Below are 22,281 nucleotides of genomic sequence, written 5' to 3' on the forward strand. Positions count from 1 at the left end.
TGACTCTCGAGCATGTATGTTTAGATGGTTTGGAGCATGGTTACTTCCTGTTCATAACACACTTACGTGCCAGTCAATGACTGAAAGAACAATGATGCCCATTTTCTCATCAGCATCTTGCACATTCCTCAGCCACTGCCCCAGATACACAGGTCTCTATCCTCATATGTATTTGCCTGGAAGCCCCTATTTTCGTTCTTATCTTTCTACCAAGCATTTGTTTTAGAAAATTTGGAAAAATAATGCACACAAACATAAACACATACACACACATGAAAATATAATATACAACCGCTCACCTGAAATAAGAGATAACTGTTAGGATGCAGTCTCTGCTCTTGGGAAACCCAGTCTGCTCTCCTTCCCCTAAACCTGCCCACACAGAAAAATCTTCTCCATCCACATGGAGAGAACTCCAGGCTAACATGTCAACACATCTCCAAGTTTCTCGAAACTCACCCAAGAGTGCTCGCCCAGAGGCTGTTTCTGACCGTGTATAGACACAATCCCAGGTGTTAGCCAACACACCATCTCTCTTCACCTAAGCTCTATTACTCCCTCCCCTGCTTTAGCCTGGATGTGGGACTTCACTTACCTCTACCTGGGAGGACAGTGGACCCACCTGAGAGCTGCCTCCTAATAAACCTGCCTTTACCTGCTTTTAAAATGCTCCAATCTGGCCTATATCTGTGACACTCAGGGAGAGATAAAAAACAAAACAAAACAAAAAAACCAATAACATCTAGATACTGTAATGCACAAGGCTAGGCAGACTTTTCAGGTTTCTTCATTTTTAAGAAAGAATAATTATACTGATAACACTGTCTCCATTTCTAAGATGCTACACTTTGCCTGTTTTTGGATAACAGTTATTATGAATTCAAGCCTTTTTATTTTGGTCTGAGCTGAGGTCTTAGCAGGCAGTGCTGACATATGCCTGTAATCATAGCACTTGGTAGGCAGAGGCAGCCAGATTGCAGGTACAGGCCAGCCTGGGCTTCAGGCCTGAGAAGATTTGTACCAAAGAAAAGAAATAAAAAAGAATAAAATGGAAAAAAAATTCTGTGGAGCATTGGGCTATGGAAAGACAGTCTGGTCTTCAGTCAAGCTGAAGTGGAACCCCAGGACCTGGTGGTGATAATTCACCTACATGGGACAGGAGGAATTCTCCCATGTCTCCTGGAATCCTGGCTCCTGTCGAAGTTACTACCCCCTCAGCCCCCACAAGAGAAGCATGGTTAGTAGTCACATAGGCTATGGCCCAAGCTTCTGATCTTCAGGCTAGATTCCTCCCCAGTTACATAGCAACAGTAAAGATAACAGCATACAATAAGAAGGGCTGTTTGGCCCCTCCTCACTCTCTTGCTCTCTTACTCCTCTTACTCCTCTTACTCTCCTCTCTCCTCTTCTCTCTCTCTCCTATTCCTCTCCTCTCTTCTCTTCTCCTCTCACTCTCTCCCTCTTACTCTCTAGCCTTTCTCTCTCTCTCCTTTTCCCCCTTCTCTCCTCTTGGCCATGGCCAGTCTGTCTCTTTTACCTTCTCTCTTTCTCCCTGTCTTTCTACAATAAAGATCTAAAACCATAGACTGTCTGTTCATCAAGGCCTGCTGCACTTACTCTCACCTGTGTGGGAACATCTCTCCCTCAGCCCTCTCTCCCATAACCCCAGGGCTACAGGATGTCACCCCGGGGACCCCGGTTGGGGGCTGCCCCTTGTCCATACTCCATCGAGTGGGGTCAGTGGCTTAGATGCCCACCCAGGGCCGAGTGGAAAGCATCTGGCAGCCCTCCTGAGTCTGCCTTCCCAGAGCATAGGAAGAACTCTGGCTGGGCTCAGGCTATCTTCCCCCCCTCCTTCCCCTGTCCCCCATTAGTTCCCACAATTTCCAATCATACCTAACAAAAAGTATGTTTTCCATTAGCTTTAAAAAACATTGAGATTAATACATTTCATTCAAGTTTTCCACTTTTTAAATCTTAAAGTTTCAGTTTGTCTTACCTTTGTATGCCTTCTAATGAATTCAATAGAAAGAGGGACCATTCTATCAAACAAGTCTCTTATAAATTCCTTCTGAATGATACTGACTGACTGTGGTAACGTGTTTATCCAGGATACCATTAGTGGTCTCCAGCCTAGCATGTGAGGCTCCATGTAGATCATGCCACACCGGGAAACCTGGAAGGACATGTATTGGTTAGCATCCAAGTACTGCTCAAAACGTTCCATTACTACACAGACTCAGTCTGTTCACATGACAGGAAGGGGGCAGTCATCACTTGAGGTGGATTTAAGGACATTTTCCAGAAACAATGTGTGATTATAAATGGGTAGTACCTTCTAACAAATGAAAGTTGGAGGTCACGTGATGTATATCTGTTCTCAGGCACCTAGTCATGGATGCTTTTCTGTTTTATGTCTCTCAAGAACAAAGATCACCAAGTCCTTTGCTAGCCTCACCACTGATTCAGTTTGGCCACATGAGGTACCTGGCACAGGGGACTGACTACAGCAAACAGGTCTAAGAAGCCTCCTGTTGATCATCAGATTTCCCATAATGAAAGAAAATCTACTTCAGTTAATCACTGGGACAGAATCAGGTGGGGTTAAACAGGGAGTCCTGTGTACAAGATCTGGTTTCCTACTGGGCATTAAGAAGAGTTGGAACATCTGTTTCTTACAACCCTATAGGGACAAAGACTTAATTTTATATCATTCCTTGATCTTAGCTTGTGTGTGTGATTTTGTAAAATGATCCAAAATAAAAGAAAAAATAAACAAATTACTAAATTTGTCATGGTATGTGAGCAGATAGTGCCTGCTCATTCAGGACCACAGATTGCATTCACAATGGAATGTATAAGTACATTCAATTTAGAGTAAAGCTACCAAGTAAAAATAAACATTTTCAGAAATTGTGCAATTTGTAGGCAAACGCCAAACTTGAGAACTTACAGTGGCAGGAGAGGCGACTTCCAGATCCATCGGTTCAAAAATCAGGTTCATTTGTGGTGACATTTGAATAATCTCCCCACTCATCAGACACAGCTTCTTGTTGTCATCCAGCACAGTGTTCATGTTCTCAATCCACACGGCATCAACTGGCCCATCAAAGATTAACCACTTCCTGTCTGGAGTCTACATACAGAGTGGAAAAAGGACAAATGCAATAGAGGAAACAGATCAATAATATCTCAAAATTTAGAAATATAAATTTTTTACCATGAAAACATAAAACAGTACTCTTTAAAATTTACTATAAACAGGCAGGTGCATGTATACATACACACACACACTCATACACACACTCACACACAACATACACAAACATACTCATACACACACACAAGCGTAGATGAAGAAGCCTACATATGCCATGGACAAGGCAAAACTATCAAACACATCACTTGATTCAATCTTTTCAATGTTTCCAATGCTAAATACATGTAAACTGCTTTTTAAAAATTAGAACCGAAATTACCATTGATAGGGAAAACAAAATGTTCATTCAAATATGCCTGTTCTTAGTATTCTCTAATAGATCACTCTTCCGAATTCTACCTAAAGTTTTTTATAATGTTAATAGCTTCTATGCACTATGCTAAAACTTTGGTTTTCTTCTATGAAATAAATTCACACACACACACACTAGTGTAGGATAATGGTTTTCAACCTTCCTAATACTGCGACCCTTCAATACAGCTTCTCATGTTGTGGTGACCCCAAACATAAAATGACTTTCATTGCTACTTCATGACTGTCATTTTGCTACTGTTTTGAGTTATAATGTAGATATATGTGTTTTTCAATGGCTTTAGGCAATCCTTATGAAAAAATCATTTTCTTCACAAACACATTATGACCCACAGGTTGAAAACCACTGGTATAGGATACAAAAATCAATATAACATTAACACAAAGTTCTGTACACCAGTAATAATATGTGCTAGTGGTGTATAGATAATACAAAGTCAGTATAATGACCTGACAAATATTATGAAATATAAAAATACTTACACATGACAAATATTATGAAATATAAAAATACTTACACATTGTCCAGAAAATGACCACCTTTCTGATTCCTATAATTCTACCTGGTCATGTATGCAAATGATGTTTGGTTCACTGTCACCTAACTTGAGTTCCAGTGGTGATGGAACTAAGTCCTTCTTACCACAGTCTCAGACCCCATGGTTAACTCCATAGGACCATGAGCTGCCCCAGGGTCAACACCCTAGGTTCACACCAAAGCTGGTACTTGTGTGCTTGGAACTCAGGAGGACAGCACGGAAGAGTACTGATTACATTATGCTCTGGGTGATCACTTTTAGACCAGCAGTCTCTTGAACTGTCCACTGCCAGTGCCTGTCAACTGTCACTTTGGGGACACTGCTGTGACCTTGAGTTTCATCTTCTGAAGGACTTCTTTTTTCACCCTGCTCTACTGGTTTTGAGTAAACTACTGCACCTCACTGAGATTTAGTGTACATAGGGCATAGCTTTCTACACAGTGTAATGTAAGCTATGTAAGGGCACATTGCACAGAGGTAACCCATAGAAAGAGGTACCTCTTTCTATGTAAATGATGTGCCTGTTTACATGTCTAGAAGCTTCATGTTACATTATTGTGGCCTGAGCACACGCACTTTGGACCCTGCTTATGAGTGTGACAGTCACCTGCACAGAACAAGGCACAGAAGAGACCCCAGTCCTGCAATATCTGTTAAGTGCAGCCTCTTCTCTTCCAACCATACAATATGGAAAGTTCTGGAACACTGGACATTTTTGTTCTGAAGTATTTCTAACAAGGATATAACAAGGGCAGCAGATCAGACTACAGACAGAAATGATGTCAGAGAAGAGGCTGTGTGCCACATCACTGGAATCATCCACTCTCTTGACTTCCAAGAGTTCTGTAAAGGACCTCCAGGACAGAGGTGCCCAGGGACATGGTCTGTGCTGTCCTTGTATGGGCTACCATCATTCCTCTAGGAAATACCACCAAAGCCTCCAGTAACATGCTTTCAGTAAATATCTTAAGACGTAAATAACTGGGAAAGAATCAGATACTGGTCACAGGACACATTATATAACCTTTTTAAAATCTACATGTAAGAAGACAGACTCTTACCGAGGAAGCTGCGAATGCTCTAAAGCTGACAGCCAGGACCCCATCAGACCACTCGTGGGAAACCAAGTCAAACTGCCCATAAAGCTGGCCCATGGTGACAGACTTGGGATTTAAAACAGTTATTTGAACCTTGTTTTCTTCCATTAGTCCCTTAATGAGAAAGAAAAAAAAAACAGCATTATTTATTTCAAAGGATATTATCTTTCCTCATTGAAAACATGATTGTGTATATAAAAATATCTTAAGAAGCCTACAGCTGCCACTGTCCTCTACCCCTGTGTGGTGTATGACCATGGGCCCGAGGGCGCTCTTGAATTAAAAGTCCTTTTGCAGTTTGCAGCAAGACCGTTTCTCGTGAGTGATTTAGGGTGTCGCCTCTCCTGAGTCAGAACGTGGGGGAGTCCTCACGTTGTGGGTCTTTCATTTGGTGCATTGGCCGGGAATCTTGACCACCCCTCACACCCAAGAACCGACTTGGAGAGGATCCGCAACGCCTCACAGGGTTGGTGGAGTTCCTTGTGTTCTCTCGTCAGCCTACTTGGGATGATTGTCAACAGCTGTTGCAGATGCTCTTCACAACCAAAGACCAAGAGAGAATTCTGTTAGAAGCTAGAAAAATAGCCCCGGAGCCAACGGGCAGCCTACACAGCTACAAAATGAGATCGACGTGTGATTCCTTTTGACTCGCCCCACTTGCGACTGTGACATGGCCGAAGGAAGGGAGGGCTTGAAAATCTATCGCCAAGTTCTGGTCTCCAAGGTGCCTCAAGATGGCCCACTAATTTGGCTAAGAATAAAAGACCTGGTGCCTGGACCTGGGGCAGATCCACAGGACAGAAGGACAGAAGCAGGAGACAGAAGCATGGCAAGAAGTAAAGCAATGGGAGCTACATGGAGAGGGCCCACAACGCCCAACAATAATGAATAATTTTATTAACTTCCGGCCATGTACTCAAGTGAAAAGTCACTCAACAAGTACTTAAGGGATTTACAAAAAAAGAAAGAAAGAAAGAAAGAAAGAAAGAAAGAAAGAAAGAAAGAAAGAAAGAAAGAAAGAAAAAACTAATATAAAAATTGAGACAAAATGTGTTTTTGGCTTCAAAATCCACAGTGGATTGTTATCTATTTTTATAATATCCAATCTAGTAGGTGTAAGGTGATCTCTTTGGAGATTTGATTTGCATTTTCTATTTATAGCATTGTATTTTATTTTGAGATTTTGTTTTGAGACAGGGTTATAATATGAAGTCCTGGCTGGTCTGACACTCACAGACTTGCTTGCCTCTTAACTCTAAAACCCTGAGGTTAAGTGTGTGAGCCACTACACCTCACTAGTTTTAGGTCTTTTATTTAATCCATTTTTTAGTATATATAAATATATATGGGTCTATATCCTTTCTTCTGTTTTGGGATTGTTACTTTAAGGAATGTCTATGGAACTAGGGTTGACAAGGCCTATAATTCAAGCTCTTTAACTGTCAATGCTATACAACCTAGAATCATTTAGGAAGAGAAACTCAATTGAGAAATTATGTAGATCTGGTTAGCTTATGTGCATTTCAATGGGAGGAATTCTCTCGATTGTTAATTGACCTAGGCCACTCTGGGCAGCACTCCTCCCTGAATTGGACCCTGAACTCTATAAATGAAGAATCTAATAAACAATGACGCAAGGATAGATGTGTCACTGAAAAGCCCATTTCACCATGCATGACAACCCATGAAAGCTGGATCCAGAGAGTTTCCTGTACGGCTTGCTGGTGGCTTAGCTGTGCCTGCTCTCTCCAGCACTTGTTACCCTGGTGCAAGAGTCTTCTGACTCTTGTAAGCTTTGGAGTCTTCCAAAGTCTTAACATTTTTGTTTATTTCTTAAAACTTGCAAGTTTGCTTTACTGCCTGAGTTAATGAGCCTCTAACTAAAAGTAGTATTTCAATTTAGAGGAAGTTGCCAGACAACAGAGATCTTTCTGTTAAACTGTATAATCTTTAAATTTATTATGCTTCATTGTGTTTAGTAGATAAATCCCATAGAAATAAATGATTTGTTAAACAGAAAAAAAAAAAAAAAAAAAAAAGAAGCCTACAAAGAAGCTGCCAGCAGTAAGGAATGAGTTTAACAAGGGTCCAAAGCACAGGGTTTGGAAAGAAGTCCTTTCTATGCTCTCTGTAATGCCAATGAACAACTGAAGAGTCAAGCTTTGACGTGTTGTTTATAACAGTATTTTAAAGTAATTAAATACATAGGGATAAATTAGTAAATTGTGTTCAGTCTCATAATCTGAAATTAGAGAGAAAGAATTGACAACTGCTTTTGGTGAAGGCCCACATAGCAAGAGATATAGGCATCTGGTGTTCTTGTTCTCTTTCTGTTAAAAAAAAAAATTGTAAAAACTATTGACACCATTCTGAGTTCATCGGCATTACAAAAATAAGCTTTGGCTAGATTTGGCCTGTGGGCTGTAAATTGCTGACCCTTCCAACAAAATGTTCTCTGAGAGAAAATAAAGAGATGTAATGATAGAGACTTCCCATGAATCAAAAACTTAATATTAGTAAATTGCCCATTTTGGCCAGAACCCTGGTCCTATGGCATTATTATGAGACATACTGGCACCCCTGGGGCACATAAGTCTTACTTTTAAATTAACAGAATTAACTTTTAGAGCAGACTCAAATTCATGGAAAGTTGAATAGAAAGTGCAAAGCCTCTGGAACCCTTCCCCTGCCTCCCTGACAATGCCCCTCCCCCACAGCAGCACTGTCACACTGGGAGGCACAGGGCATTGCTGATGACTGTGTGGGGATGCACTATGGTTGAGCAAAGTGCATAACTTATATTAGTGTTGACTCGGTGTTTCACTTTGTGGGGTTTGCTAAATACACCATGATATGTGGCAGTTATTATAGCACTGTGCAGAATAATATAAATTCCTTAAAAAGCCCTTGTGCTCAAACTTTCCTTAGTCATTTATTTTATATGCAACAGCATAGCAAGTCCAGTTCTTACCAGTTCTGCCCAAGCTTTGAAGCAGCACAAACCAGCAAATCAGAGGGCAGATGTGTAAATAATTTTCTGAAGTTACAAGTCAAAGCTCAAAGTCTTTGCTCTCTTCCCTGTGTCTGGAAGAGCTTTACCTGGAAACTTCCCCAGTGTAGAAGAATAGGGAAACTGTACCCATTTTTAATCAGGCTGAAGTTGCTGCCCTTAAAGACAGGTTTTATTCCAAAGGCCAGCAAGAAGCTGTAGGTAGAGTATGATAGCTAAGGGAGTAGCAATGTTATTCTTAAAATTTCCAAAGAGTGAACAAACCATTTGCCATTTGGGCTTTAAGGGACACCAGAAAACACGCATATAACTTCTTGACTCCTGCCCCTCTCTCAGCACTGTGGTGCTTTCTCCTTCCAGAGACTTGTGTGTGTGTGGCATAATCAATTATGTCATAACAGTGATACAGTAGCACCGTCAAGGATACATACAAGTTAAACACAGGAAAAGGAATATAAGAAGGCAAGCTGACGGTTAAGAACAAGAGGGAAAGGAAAAAGAAGGAAGAGAGGGAATGGCATGAAAAGAGGTAGAAAAAGTAGTGTGTCAGTTTATGACAGTAGACATAAATCTTATATTTCCCTTTAAATTAGAAAGACCACATGTGGACATGGGTGAACAGCGGCTCCCACCCCTGACTACACCGTTATTTGTAATTGGTACTCAGGAGCAAAGGGAAAATTGGTTCCTAACAATGGCATGTCACTGGGCATATAAACTACTCTAGAGCCAGCTCCATGCCCAGGAGTAGTGGGCCAACACAAAATGAACTCTATGCTGTTTTTTCATTTTTTCATTTCGTCGTTGTTCTTTTGTGGGCTTTTTTGTTTTGTTTTGTTTGGGCTTCTTCTTCTTTTTTTTTTTTTTTTTTTTTTGGTCTTAACTTGGTTCTTGTTTGTTTTGATTTTCTCTTCTTTTTCTTTTGAGAGAAAAAGAACATGAAGTTGGATGGATAGGAAAATGGAAAGGATTAGGGAAGAATTGAAAGAGGGAAAACATGATCAAAATGTATTGTATAAAATTTATAAATAAAAATTAAAATAAAGACCATCAACCTGAAGAAATGAAAATTCAAATTGCTTATTATTTTAAAAAGGTAAGTCACAATTATAATAAGAATAGATTTGAAGCCATATCTGAAGGTAAACAGATACACAGGGAACACAGAAATAGTATTAGTGAAACAAAGCATAGCAGATCCAAGGTAAACAAGACAGGTGAGTATATTTGTATTCATTGAAAGAGAAACTTCACAGTGAAGATATAATGATCAGAGACCCTATTACAGGCCCCAGGCACTGAAATAGGAGGGAAAAGCTATCCAAGGCAAAAGAGATATGAGCAGAAGAGCAGTATCAGCTGCAGAAGTTCATCGGTTTGAACATCAAAGTAGGTCTCAGTGTGTCTTGCCTAGGAACTTTAAGTAGCTGGGAGCTCTAGACATGAGCCAGAAGTTAGGAGCACTTGCTATTCTCACTGGGGTCAGTTCCTATGTCGAGTAGCTCACATCTACCTTTAAATCCAGCTCCAGGGAATCAGCCACTCTCTTTTCACCTCTAAGGGCACTCACACACACGCACATACACACACACACACAAACACATACACACAAAAACACAAGCACATGCACACACATACATACACATAAACACATGCATGCACACATGCACATAAATAATAATACAACTTGAAGAAATTTGAATAGTAGTCATATATCCACATATGTATACTATATACACAAACCTATACACACACATGTCTTAAAACTAAATTCACTGGCATCTCTTAACAGAAACCTACATTACAACTTCTCAGGAAAAAAAATACTCTCCTAAAAGTATTAAAAGAAACCTTCAATTTCTTCTGTATATTCATTTCTTTTAAAAAAACAAACAAACAAACAAACAAACAAAACCTATGTACTACCTTTAACTAAAAGAGAAGAAATTAAAGACTGAAAGGCTAATTTGTAGGATATTCAATGTGTGTTAGACTCATTGCTTGTTTCATTTTGCCCTTCTAATTTTATCATATATAACTCGTTTTCTGTTTTTGATGATTTTACACTCTGCCATGGAAAGAATATTTCAAAACCACCCTGTATCCTTTCTGACACAAAGATAAATATCAACAAGCTAATGTATTAATAGCACACAGACCTTTTCACAAATGTCATTTAATGCTCCCGCTAGAACACGATATGCACTGGTCTTCCCTCCAAAAGGCTCTCCAACAATCATGAAACCATGGCGCACAATCATCATCTCATAGATCTGAAGGATCTTCTCAGAGAAGAAGTCGGTCATTTGCAAATTCATGGTGTGGCAGTTGTCTCTGATGGCAGCCAGCAGATCATTGTAATCTGGCTTTGGTAATTTCACCCCAGGAAACAAATCTGAGGTAATTCCCTGATAAAAGGTGCAAATTTTATATTGAATATATTTATAACCAAAAGACATAACCAAATGATTTTCTATTAGACAATGTATCAAATAAAATTGCATTTCATATAAATGGGAATAGTGCTATTATACCAGTTTGAGTCTTTGTCTTCTGGTAGAAAAACTTATACCCTGAAGTCTGGCAAACTAATTTAAAAACTGGAAGTTGAATATGACATGGTTGATAAACTATTATGACCTGCTGCATTGGTGTGAGGTAACACATACATCACAAGAAGGGAGCCGGGAATTTACCGACTCACATGCTGGAGCAGGTATGGCCTTGTTGAAAGAACTGTGTCATTACGGGTGGGTTTTGAGGTTTCAAATGTTCAAGCCAGGCCCAGATGCTCAGAGACACAAACTAAAGGCAAGTTAGTGAAGAAAAGTGACTTACACAGAACTGGTTCTAGAATAACTAGCTATACCTAATGGTTGACTTTGATTATGGCCATTTACATAGACAAGAACAAGTTCAGAAGTAATTTCAGTACAAACATGTATTATGTAGGTTATATTTTGGGTTAACCCAGAACATCAGAACAAGACTTTTATAAAAACTTTGGTTTCCCTATGGAGAAGGTTAGGTTGTCACACTAGACAAGGATAATGCTATCTGTCTAAGAAAGAGAGAGGAGAGGGTGTGTAGATACGTGGATACAGGGAAGAAGGCCATGTGGCAATAGAGATTAATATATTCATAAGAGATTAGTATAAAACAACCACAGGATAGAAAACATCTAGGATTTCAGGGAGCTACCAGGAGCTGGGAAGAAACTGAGAAAATTTTCCCTAAAAATGCCTGTGGTGATTTGAAAGAAAATGTTCCCCACAGGCTACTAGGGCAGTTAGGGGAAATGGCCTTGTCGGAGGAAGTGTGCAATTGAGGGTGGACTTTGAGGACTCAGATATGCTCAAGCCAGGTCCAGTGTCACTCTCTCTTCCTGCTTCCTGAAGATCCAGGTGTAGAGCTCTCAGCTCCTTCTCCAGAACTAAGTCTACCCGAATGCCACCATGCTTCCTGCCATGATGATAATGGACTAAACCAGCTCCAATTAAATGTTTTCCTTTAGAAGAGTTGCCTCGGTCTGTCATGGTGTCTCTTCACAGCAGTAAAACCCTAACTGACAACCTATGTTTTGGTCTCTGGCACTCTCACGTAATACTTCTTGACTCAGAACAAGAAGAGAGTAAGTGTTTATGTTGTACTGCAAGTTTGCAGAACATCATCATGGCAGCCTTAAGGACACTAACACAATCGTATAATGCACATTTGTAAGAGCTGAGGCTCTACGTGTAATGCTTATGAACATAAAGGTAACTCCAAGATCTAAGGAACAACTTTTATAAATTGTTAAGTCTATTTTATAAATTTCATTACAACTTATATGAGAATTTACTATTTTTTTCACTCTGAAAATAAAAGTGAAATTTCAGAGGTAGTTAATGTGAAAGCATATGCTCGAGTTGTATTTTAAAAATTTGAGCTATCAATTTAATCACTCCCTCAACTAAATCAGTAAGCTCCCTTGGGGCACTGTAGCCTGGCTGGCCAGGATCCCTGCCCTCATGCACATGCCACAGTTACAAGCTTTGTGTCATCTTTCTGTTGCACTTGCACTGACATAAAATGGAGACGGTGATGCCATTTGCTCCCCTTTACTATTGGTAACATGAGACATAGGTAGGCAAGGTTTTGCACATGTATCAGGCCGGTCTGTAGTTTGCCATGTGGTGCAGGCTGCCATCACAGGCATGATATTCCTGCCAACATTATTTGATCCAGGCTGGGGACTTAATAGATATGTGTAGGTATGTGCTTAACACAAGCAAGGCCCTTACTTGATCACTTGATTTCCACTGTACACACACAGACACACACACTTATACACACACCCACAGTATGCCATCCATAGTGAAATGTAATGGCTTCTAAATAAAAGTACCTTTCACACCATAGCATTCAAGTACTTTGAGGATAGCCCTGAAAGAAGAAGACAATGTGGAACTTTGTCATCAGTACTTCTCAATGAAGACCAATGAATATTCCTTGACTCTCCTGTCAGGTAAAGACTAGACATACTCATCTTTCTGCTTGCCACTTTGAGAGCGGTGTGTAGACATCTCACTGGGGTGGGAGGTGACCTGCAGTACATGAGGCTGACTTACACAGGAAGTTTTCCTGACTGGAAATGTCAAACACACTCCACTTGAGAGAGACATCCCTAAACACTTGCTTCACAGAAGCACTACTGCACATGAACATGTCCACTGACACACACTCCCACCCTCTGGAAGGAAATGCAGCTTTTGTTTCTGCAAAATTTGTTCTGTGTTTCAGCACCAAGGGTATGGAAGGAAAACTTTAGGCAGAACACTTGAAATCTTTCCCTGTTGGTTTGTTCCATGAAGATATGTGCCCTGCCAAGTCTAGACCCAGGGAGAATTCCTTTCAAAATGATGAAAGATGGTTGCTACAGGAGGACACTTGTGGAAGCATTTCTTATCTTTCTCCCAGGGCAGCTATGGTCCAAAACCACACCACTACCATTTAGTAAGAGCCAATGACCTATGACTTTTTAATGGTAGACAAAGAGAAGAATAAGAGATTTATTATAGAAACTATTATCCTAATTCTTCTTCCTCCAGCTATTCATAATCTAATCTTAAAATATAACAAGATTTTCAAATTTGGTTCTCATATAAAATTATCCTGAATAAACAATTTCATAAAAGTCACTCCATTCTTTTAAAGAACTATAATTCTTATTTTATCAAATGGTGTGTCTAACTACTTTTCAACACACTCTACATTCTCATGGAATTTATAGAAAATATTTTATAACTTTGTTAATTATTATTATTATGCAGTAAAAACACATAAAAATATCAAGCTATTAAAAGTTTCAGAAGCAGCCAGGCAGTAGTGGCGCATGCCTTTAATCCCAGCACTTGGGAGGCAGAGGCAGGCAGATTTCTGAGTTTGAGGCCAGCCTGGTCTACCGAGTGAGTTCCAGGATAGCAAGGGCTATACAGAGAAACCCTGTCTCGAAAAACAAAACAAACAAAACAAAACAAAACAAAAAAAAGTTTCAGAAGCAACAATCCCAGCAAACTTATTTCACACAAAAGCAGGACTGGCTTGTATCCCTCTGAACATGCCACTGCTTCTCACAGTGCAAGTTCCTACAGAGAGCCCTGCAGACATGGCTGCCTCCTGCATTACTGTAGAGTGCTGACACATGGAAAGAATAAGTGCTCTTACCTCAAAGAGTGGCAAATCATGGGATAAAAACTTCGGCAGATTTACATCAATAATAGATCTAAGCAGCAAAATTTCTTCATTTTCATTTGGATATTTCAGCTAAAAGAAAATACAGTCATGAGGATTTCTGTCATGGACACCTTTTTTAGGTCTATACTTACACAAATACACAGCACCTAACAATCTAAACAAAATATTGCTCATGTTTTCACTGTATTTCATTATAGAAACTGACGTCTATCCTCAGAGAATCCCTTATAACATGAACACAGGCAGAACTGACCACATTTCCACGGATATTTTGATACAGGATTGGTGACCAGGAATTCAGTACATTGAGAGTTGTCACTGCCTGCTTATTGGGTAGTGCTTGCTTACTCAAGACCCCTGATAGGTTAGTTCTGTAAAAGTTGCATGTCCAGTATTTACTAAAAATCTGAAGGAACTTGGAGCTTGTTGCTTTTGCCTATATCAACATTCACAGAATTAGTGCCTCCCAAATCTAACCTTAGAACTATTTCTCCCTAACTTAACTTACTCGATATGTCATTCAAAAGTTCCCCCCTTCCATTTGGTTTGTTTATTTGGCTGTTTCCTAGAGTTTTCTCTTGTCTTACAAAAACATATCTACCAATAAAAGAGAGAGAGATTCTTGTTCTTTATTAAGCAGCCACAAATGTTTGGCTGTCAGCACATCTCTAACTCTCCAGAGCTCCCAGAGGTCAAAATTAGCCCTGCTCATATAGTCTTTGTTTTTGATCAATGTAACATAAAATGAATTTTGAAGTATCAAACTTCATGTTTATTGTTTGAGAGTCTATTTATTTGTAAGCAAATGCTTAAATTATCTCTTGGTAGACAAAAACAAACATGAAAGTATTCAGGCCAAAGCATTCAACAATCTAAATTAGCTTGTAACAAAGAGTGATAGAATTCATTTTCAGCATTCACTTGCAGCCTAACTTTTATAGCTCAATTCCAGTCAAGATTCCAGCACTGATTTGCACCAGGACAATGTATTATCTCTCCCATTATCTGACCACAAAGTAATCCTGACATGACAGGGTATATAAATTCTTGTTTCCAGGCACTTGTGTTTATTGCAAAAAAGAGGGGTGGGGGTTGAAGTTATGTTAGGCAAATATGATATAGAATATAGCCACCATATATCAGAGTTCTTAATAGTGTTATGATAGAGGATAAAAATGCAAACCATTGTTAATCACATGAGATGTATTTTAAAATCTATATCTTCTACAAATTGTTAATGTGAGCATTTCATAAACTCCAAGGTCACATTTCTGGAGCTTGCTCTTAACAATAACTTATCTTGCCTTCATAAATAACTAGTATATAGCTCTAGTTTATTGTTCTACTTCCAGAGAGAAGTCAGCCATATCCTGAATTATCTATTGTTTTCATGTATTTAGTTATGATTTTAAATGCAAACATCTGATCACTGTTATCACTAGGCCACATGTGACCACAACTGTCAATTACATAAGTGTTGCAGGATATTTGATCACATTGTGAACCCTGAGACTGTGCTTACTGAGGAAAAAAAAAACTGTTTCTAGTTGTGGTGTGTGTGGAGAGCCTTAGCACACATGTTTAATCCCAAACAATGAAGATAAAGTTAGTGTGTAGAAGGAAGCACCCACGGTTGAAAGTGCTACCTATTGAGTGGCAGACAAAGTGACAAATAAGAGGATAGAGTAGGATATGCAAAACTCTTACAAGAAGAGAGGGGGAAGGGAAGCTATAAGAGGGAGTAATGCAGAAAAAATGGGGAGAGGAAGCAGTTTTACCAGGAGAGTTTTTGCAGAGACCAGTTGAAGGGATAACAAGCTAGACACAGGTGAAGACAGAATGACCCAGAGAATGAGAAGGAGTCAGAAGACTAGAACATATTGTCAACATTAGTATGAGACTAAGCAGAGCAATTCAGTAAGAAACTGAGAGAAGTCAGATAGAATCAGTCAGCTTGGAGAGGAGTTTTGAACCAGAACTGCTGAGTTGAATCAGCCAGCAAGAGTTCAGAAAACACAAGAAAGGGTGAGCTTATTCAGCAGTAAGCCTCAAAGGCAGAAAACATACTAGGCCTAGATAAGATTGTACAGAGGCTTAAAGCTTCCAGGCCTAGGTTAGCAGACTGAGGCAGTGAGCCTCGGGGATGACAAATACAGTAGGAGAATAAAAGTTTCTGTAAGACATAGTAATGATGTTCAGGGGTTTCTATGTATTAATTTCATTATTCCCCACAAAGTGCTACATATTATATAAATAGAAAGCCTTCAAAAGATTTATTGAAAGTATGTGACTGTGTTCTTTAACTCTACCTAACTTCATATATTTAAATGCAAACACTAAGCATTACCTGTATCCTGTCTTACAAAGATTATAACATTTTATTTTCATTGTCAGCAAAGGATTTTTTTCAGCTAGTTGATGAATGCACCAGATGCTGGAACTCTTATGAACACACTTGCTCCTGAGATTTAAGAATAGAAATGAAGTGAGTCACAGCTCTCAGTTCTACCTTCAGATTGCCAGCAGCTGTGAGCACAGACTTCACAGCTCGCATCCCGTAGTCATAGTGATGCTGGGAGGACAGTTGCTCTGAGCACAAGCGGTATGTCGCCACAATCTTTATGGACAGTGGCCGAGCAGTGACAAAGCCACAAGAGTACAGCACGATCTCGGCAATCATGGCGTAGTCAGGCACCATCATGGCCACTGTCCGGAACAGAGCCTACGGTGCACAAAGGAGATAGTTAGATGGTGTAGAAAGGCAATCTTGCTCTTGTTTCATCAAGCACTATGGTTTTAATTGCTTTTCTACAGTAATCTCATACCTACCATAATGTTTGTTATTTAATATACACTAGTTACAGTATGCACATCATATAGATAAAGGAATTAAACTTGGTTTTCCATTAAGGCATATGTAATAAACACATCACTAGCTTTAGGTAAACTGTTCTTTCTAAATGTCCAGAATCAGTTTTTCACAGCTCTTTGTGGAAAGCAACATGTATACACCAGACAGCCAGGATGCAAAGAAATTGGGCCTTTCACCCAGGATAGTGATAAAGACCCTGCTGTTGGGAGCCTGGTTTCAGTCAGGCACTCGCGGGATCTAATTAATTTATAACTTGGGGGGAATCTGCCCTCCCAATGACAAGACTATGTTAAGTAAAGGAAATATTTTGAGATTCTCAGAATCTTTTGAGTCTGTGGAAACATGACTAGTCGTTCTGCAAACAGATAACGCAAAGAACACTGAAAAACCATAAATGGTCATTATTAAACAACAATTTAGCAAGCTATAAAGATCATTTATAATAATAAAATTATAAATGTTATAAAACAACTAAATGTAATGTGATGGTAAGCAAATATAATTTTAAATAGATTTTTAAAGAATAAATATGACATTTATGTTTAGAATATTAGTGTACATCAGGGTTCACTTTAATATGTTTTGTATTAAAACATTGCTCCTCGCACACACATGAACATAGATATAATTCTGCTACTTTTTTAATTCATGAAAGAGAGAGAGAGAGACTGAATTCACAATTTAGTCAGAAGCTTCTGTCTGGTTATGAGTTATGCGGTCTAGTTCGACAACAGTACAACATAGTAGTAGCTTATTTCCATTGACTTATGTGGCAGGCTGAACTCCCACCTTCCATGTACTTCCCAGATTCCTATCTCCCTATCTCACACTTGCCATAACTCGGCTCTGGAACACTGTAAACATACTTATACAGAAGGGCCAACAGTTAGAACACGGAAAGGAGTTACCAATCCGTATCACTGTGGTGTTCTGCTTATTAGAAATCCTTTTCTAAAGACAACAGTTGACATTGAAATTGTCCAAAATGAAGTACTTTTTATGGACCAATAAGATTTCTCAGTAGGTAAAGATTCCTGTTATATAAGCCTATCACCAGAACACATAGTAGAAGAAGAGAACTAACTATAAGAAGTTGTTCTCTCACCTCTACACACATGCTGTGGTGCTGTATGAAGAACTGTACCTTCTGGAGTTTGATCCAAAGGCCTGCATATCGATGCAACTGAAAACAAAGAAACCCGAAAGTGTTGGGGATGTGGAAGTCAACCTTGTGAGGGAAAAAGTGGATAAAAAGAAAGGTGCCATAGGCTTCTGTGAGTCTTCGAAGAATCCTAATTTGCCATACATGACATTAGATTGAAATTGGCTCCAGGAACACTAGAGAGACAGCAAAAAAAAAAAAAAAAAAAAAACGAGGCCAGGAGATAGGAATGGATCAATTCGCATTCTTCTACATGATAACCACCAGTTCTGCCAGCACCATTTGTTGAAAATGCTGTCTTTTTTCCACTGGATGGTTTTAGCTCCCTTGTCGAAGATCAAGTGACCATAGGTGTGTGGGTTCATTTCTGGGTCTTCAATTCTATTCCATTCGTCTACTTGTCTGTCCCTATACCAGTACCATGCAGTTTTTATCACAATTGCTCTGTAGTAAAGCTCTAGGTCAGGCGTGGTGATTCCACCAGAGGTTCTTTTATCCTTGAGAAGAGTTTTTGCTATCCTAGGCTTTTTGTTTTTCCAGATGAATTTGCAGATTGCTCTTTCTAATTCGTTGAAGAATTGAGTTGGAATTTTGATGGGGATTGCATTGAATCTGTAGATTGCTTTTGGCAAGATAGCCATTTTTACAATGTTGATCCTGCCAATCCATGAGCATGGAGATCTTTCCATCTTCTGAGATCTTTTTTCATTTCTTTCTTCAGAGACTTGAAGTTCTTATCATACAGATCTTTCACTTCCTTAGTTAGAGTCACACCAAGGTACACTTTGCCCCTTCTTAGAATTGGGAACAAAACACCCATGGAAGGAGTTACAGAGACAAAATTTGGAGCTGAGACAAAAGGATGGACCATCTAGATACTGCCATATCCAGGGATCCATCCCATAATCAGCCTCCAAATGATGACACCATTGCATACACTAGCAAGATTTTGCTGAAAGGACCCAGATATAGCTGTCTCTTGTGAGACTATGCCAGGGCCTAGCAAACACAGAAGTGGATGCTCACAGTCAGCTATTGGATGGATCACAGGGCCTCCAATGGAGGAGCTAGAGAAAGTACCCAAGGAGCTAAAGGGATCTGCAACCCTATAGGTGGAACAACAATATGAACTAACCAGTACCCCGGAGCTCTTGACTCTAGCTGCATATGTATCAAAAAATGGCCTAATCGGCCATCACTGGAATGGGAGGCCCATTGGACATGCAAACTTTATATGCTCCAGTACAGGGGAACACCAGGGCCAAAAAGTGGGAGTGAGTGGGTAGGGGAGTGGGGTGGGGGGTATGGGGGACTTTTGGGATAGCATTGGAAATGTAATTGAGGAAAATACCTAATAAAAAATATTAAAAAAAAAAAAACGAGGCCAGAGTGATGGCTGAGCCCTCCCCAGCCCTCACCCCCACCCTACCACCTGTCTTCACGGAAGTCCCAAGAGGTGACTATGTTCCCCCTACTTCTTCTGAGTTACCTCATCAGAAGGGGCTTTCATTTGGAGCATGGTGACTTTATGGCAAGTAAGGATTGGTGGCGGATTTAGGGGCTTGGGATTGACACAACACTGTAGATAGGCTTATGCATTACACAATAAACTCAGATCTGCACCCTGATGCTGGTTCCAGAGTCTGATTCCTGGGATTCTTCACGGGACTCCATCACCTCTCACCCTCACTGGCCCCATCCTTGTTCCTGTTCCTACATTCAAGCAATATTTTTTCTCTACTATTTCCAAGGATCTGGAAAGACATGCCATTAACATGTTGTTGTATTCAAGGAATGAGCTTAATGCTAGTTGAGTGTAACAGTCTACTTTCCTTTCTTCCTCAGATGCTGCAAGAGAATTTCATACTACACTCTCTCTGGAAACTGTGTATGTGTTAAGCTATTCCTTTGTAATGCCAATAGATCTGGAATATACCCATTTTAAAAACTATTCTGAAACAATCTTGAGTAACAATTCTTTGGAGTGGTTCCCATCTAAAATATAGCTCCTCTGAAGTAGAGATATGTTCAAGAAATTTTAGGTTTTATCCAGACATGACCAAATGTTAAAAGGGGGATTCTTTCCAAACAAAATAATGCTTATCAGTTATCAAAATATATGTAAGCTATAGAGTGTGCCAAATTTACAAAAGAAGTGTAATAACCTTGAAACCTTCTGATCATGAAGTATTTGGAGTTAGGAAGAGGGGATGTGTGCAAATACTCTCTTTGACGGGAGCAGCTGGTCAGAGATGAGCCCTAAATTCCCCATACTATCCCCAAGTACATGAACAGTTGGGAGGGCTCTCTGCATTTGAGAAAACAGAAGTGGCCTCTGGTCCCAGGTTCAATGCCCAGAGCTTGCTGAGAAGAGGATGTGGGAAATGCACATGATAAAAGATGCAGGCAGCCAGCCAACCACTCCAGGCAGACTGAGAGCTCACCAACTTAGAAGTTGGTGTGGAGCTGGCCTCCAGTAATCCAGGAAGAAGAGAGACCCAGGAGGGGAGTCTCCACAGAAACTTCAGATAAATGTCCAGCCCAGAACATAGCCTATGTCCATTTCTGTACTGTTTGTATGCTCAGTGGTTCTTTGTTCATTTGTCAGGGAGGAAAGTCATTGCTAAGGTGAGCACTTCAGAGAGAGAAAACAGCATGTAGAAAGGCATGGAGCATGCAGAGGCTCAAAGATCACTGTGACAGATGCATAGGCCTCTATGATAGACAAGGAACAACAGTATACGCACATTAGCTCCATTAGCTCTTAACATTTTCTTTCTTTTGTGGACAAAAAAAAAAAGAGTCTAATAGTCTTAAAGGTTTGTCTTATGTCTTAATTATATGTATTGTGTGCCTGTATCTGAGCTGGTGCAGATGTGAATGCATGTGCTTGCTGACTCCAGAAGAAAGCCCTGGGTCTCCTGGAGCTATAGCACACTGCTTATGAGCTCTCAGTGAGAGTGCCAGGAAGCAAACTCTGGTCTCTGCAAGAGCAGGATGCTTTCTTCACCCCTAAGCCACCTCTCTAGATCCCCAGTAGCTTTTACATCTGGAATTACACAGTAGGAGTTCTTTTGATAGAAGACATTGGTAGTATTGCAACAGTAGTATCCAGAGCAGGAAACATCTGTGCCAAGGGAGCTGTCACAACAGTTCGGCCAAAAGTGAAGAGGGCTGGGAAGATGGTATAACAATGGGACAGTGCAGAGTCAGTATAAACCAAAAGAGCAGTCAAGGTGGAGGATTAGGTGTGGGTGGAGAGGATTCAGGGATAATAGTGAGGATAATAACCATTTCTGGGGCCAACTCTTGCTTGCCTGCCTGCCTTCCTTCCTTCCTTCCTTCCTTCCTTCCTTCCTTCCTTCCTTCCTTCCTTCCTTCCTTCCTTTTCCTTTTTCTTTTAAAGAATTCAAAGCTCATTTCCTTTTGTTAGAATTCCTTTTGTTTCTTGTTCCTGCTAGTTTGTAGCCAAGGATGACCCTGAATTCTTGGTCCTCCTGTTACTGCCTCCCAAAAACTGCATTACAGGCTGGGGGCCACCATACCCAGCTAGGAATTTCCATGTTCATTTGCAAGCAGGTTTCTATAGCAACTCCAGCCACAAAGAGGGAATGGTAGCAACAGAAAAGCCAGGGGAGCTTCACAGGGGCTTTTAGCTTAATGTAGAAAGAACACCCAGCATGCCAGGAGCTGCAGGGCAAATATCTGTCTATTACTACACACCACACACACACACACACACACACACACACACGCACATGGTGTGGGACAGTCTACCCAAGGCATTAGCAGATTCAACTAATCATGTCTTCCAGCTTTTTATGACCAGCTATGCACAGGTTTGCCTTCTGCTTTTGTGACTCTTTTTGTACTCAGGTTGATCCCTCTGAATAGCAGACTAGTCTAAGTGTAGAACAGAAGGAACAGCTGCAAAGAGCTTTGCAGAACAAAGCTGCAAGATGTCACAAAGAGCCTTTTAGATAAAGAATTTACCACTAAGGATGGACCATCTAAATACTGCCATATCCAGGGATCCATCCCATAATCAGCTTCCAAATGCTGACACCATTGCATACACTAGCAAGATTTTGCTGAAAGGACCCAGATATAGCTCTCTCTTGTGAGACTATGCTGGGACCTAGGAAACACATAAGTGGATGCTCACAGTCAGCTATTGGATGGATCACAGGGCCTCCAATGGAGGAGCTAGAGAAAGTACCCAAGGAGCTAAAGGGATCTGCAATCCTATAGGTGGAACAACAATATGAACTAACCAGTATCCCCCGGAGCTCGTGTCTCTAGCTGCATATGTATCAGAAAATGGCCTAGTTGG

General features: G+C 40.2%; 1 protein-coding gene across 2 annotated transcripts in view; it reads right to left on the reverse strand.

Moving 5' to 3' along the window:
- Positions 1 to 22,281, reverse strand: part of LOC110288425 (dynein axonemal heavy chain 7-like) — a 356,931-nt gene that overhangs the window by 180,124 nt on the left and 154,526 nt on the right. For both annotated transcript variants that reach the window (XM_085837237.1, XM_085837233.1), the window contains 6 exons: positions 16,424 to 16,636; positions 13,885 to 13,983; positions 10,338 to 10,586; positions 5,133 to 5,282; positions 2,954 to 3,136; positions 2,000 to 2,176 (listed from right to left, as the gene is read on the reverse strand). In XM_085837237.1, coding sequence (XP_085693363.1) covers positions 2,000 to 2,176; positions 2,954 to 3,136; positions 5,133 to 5,282; positions 10,338 to 10,586; positions 13,885 to 13,983; positions 16,424 to 16,636 — 1,071 coding nt within the window. The remainder of the gene's footprint in view (positions 1 to 1,999; positions 2,177 to 2,953; positions 3,137 to 5,132; positions 5,283 to 10,337; positions 10,587 to 13,884; positions 13,984 to 16,423; positions 16,637 to 22,281) is intronic.

Source organism: Mus caroli, unplaced genomic scaffold (genome assembly GCF_978045245.1).
Source record: "Mus caroli unplaced genomic scaffold, Mus_caroli_1 scaffold_1, whole genome shotgun sequence".
NCBI lineage: Eukaryota > Metazoa > Chordata > Mammalia > Rodentia > Muridae > Mus > Mus caroli.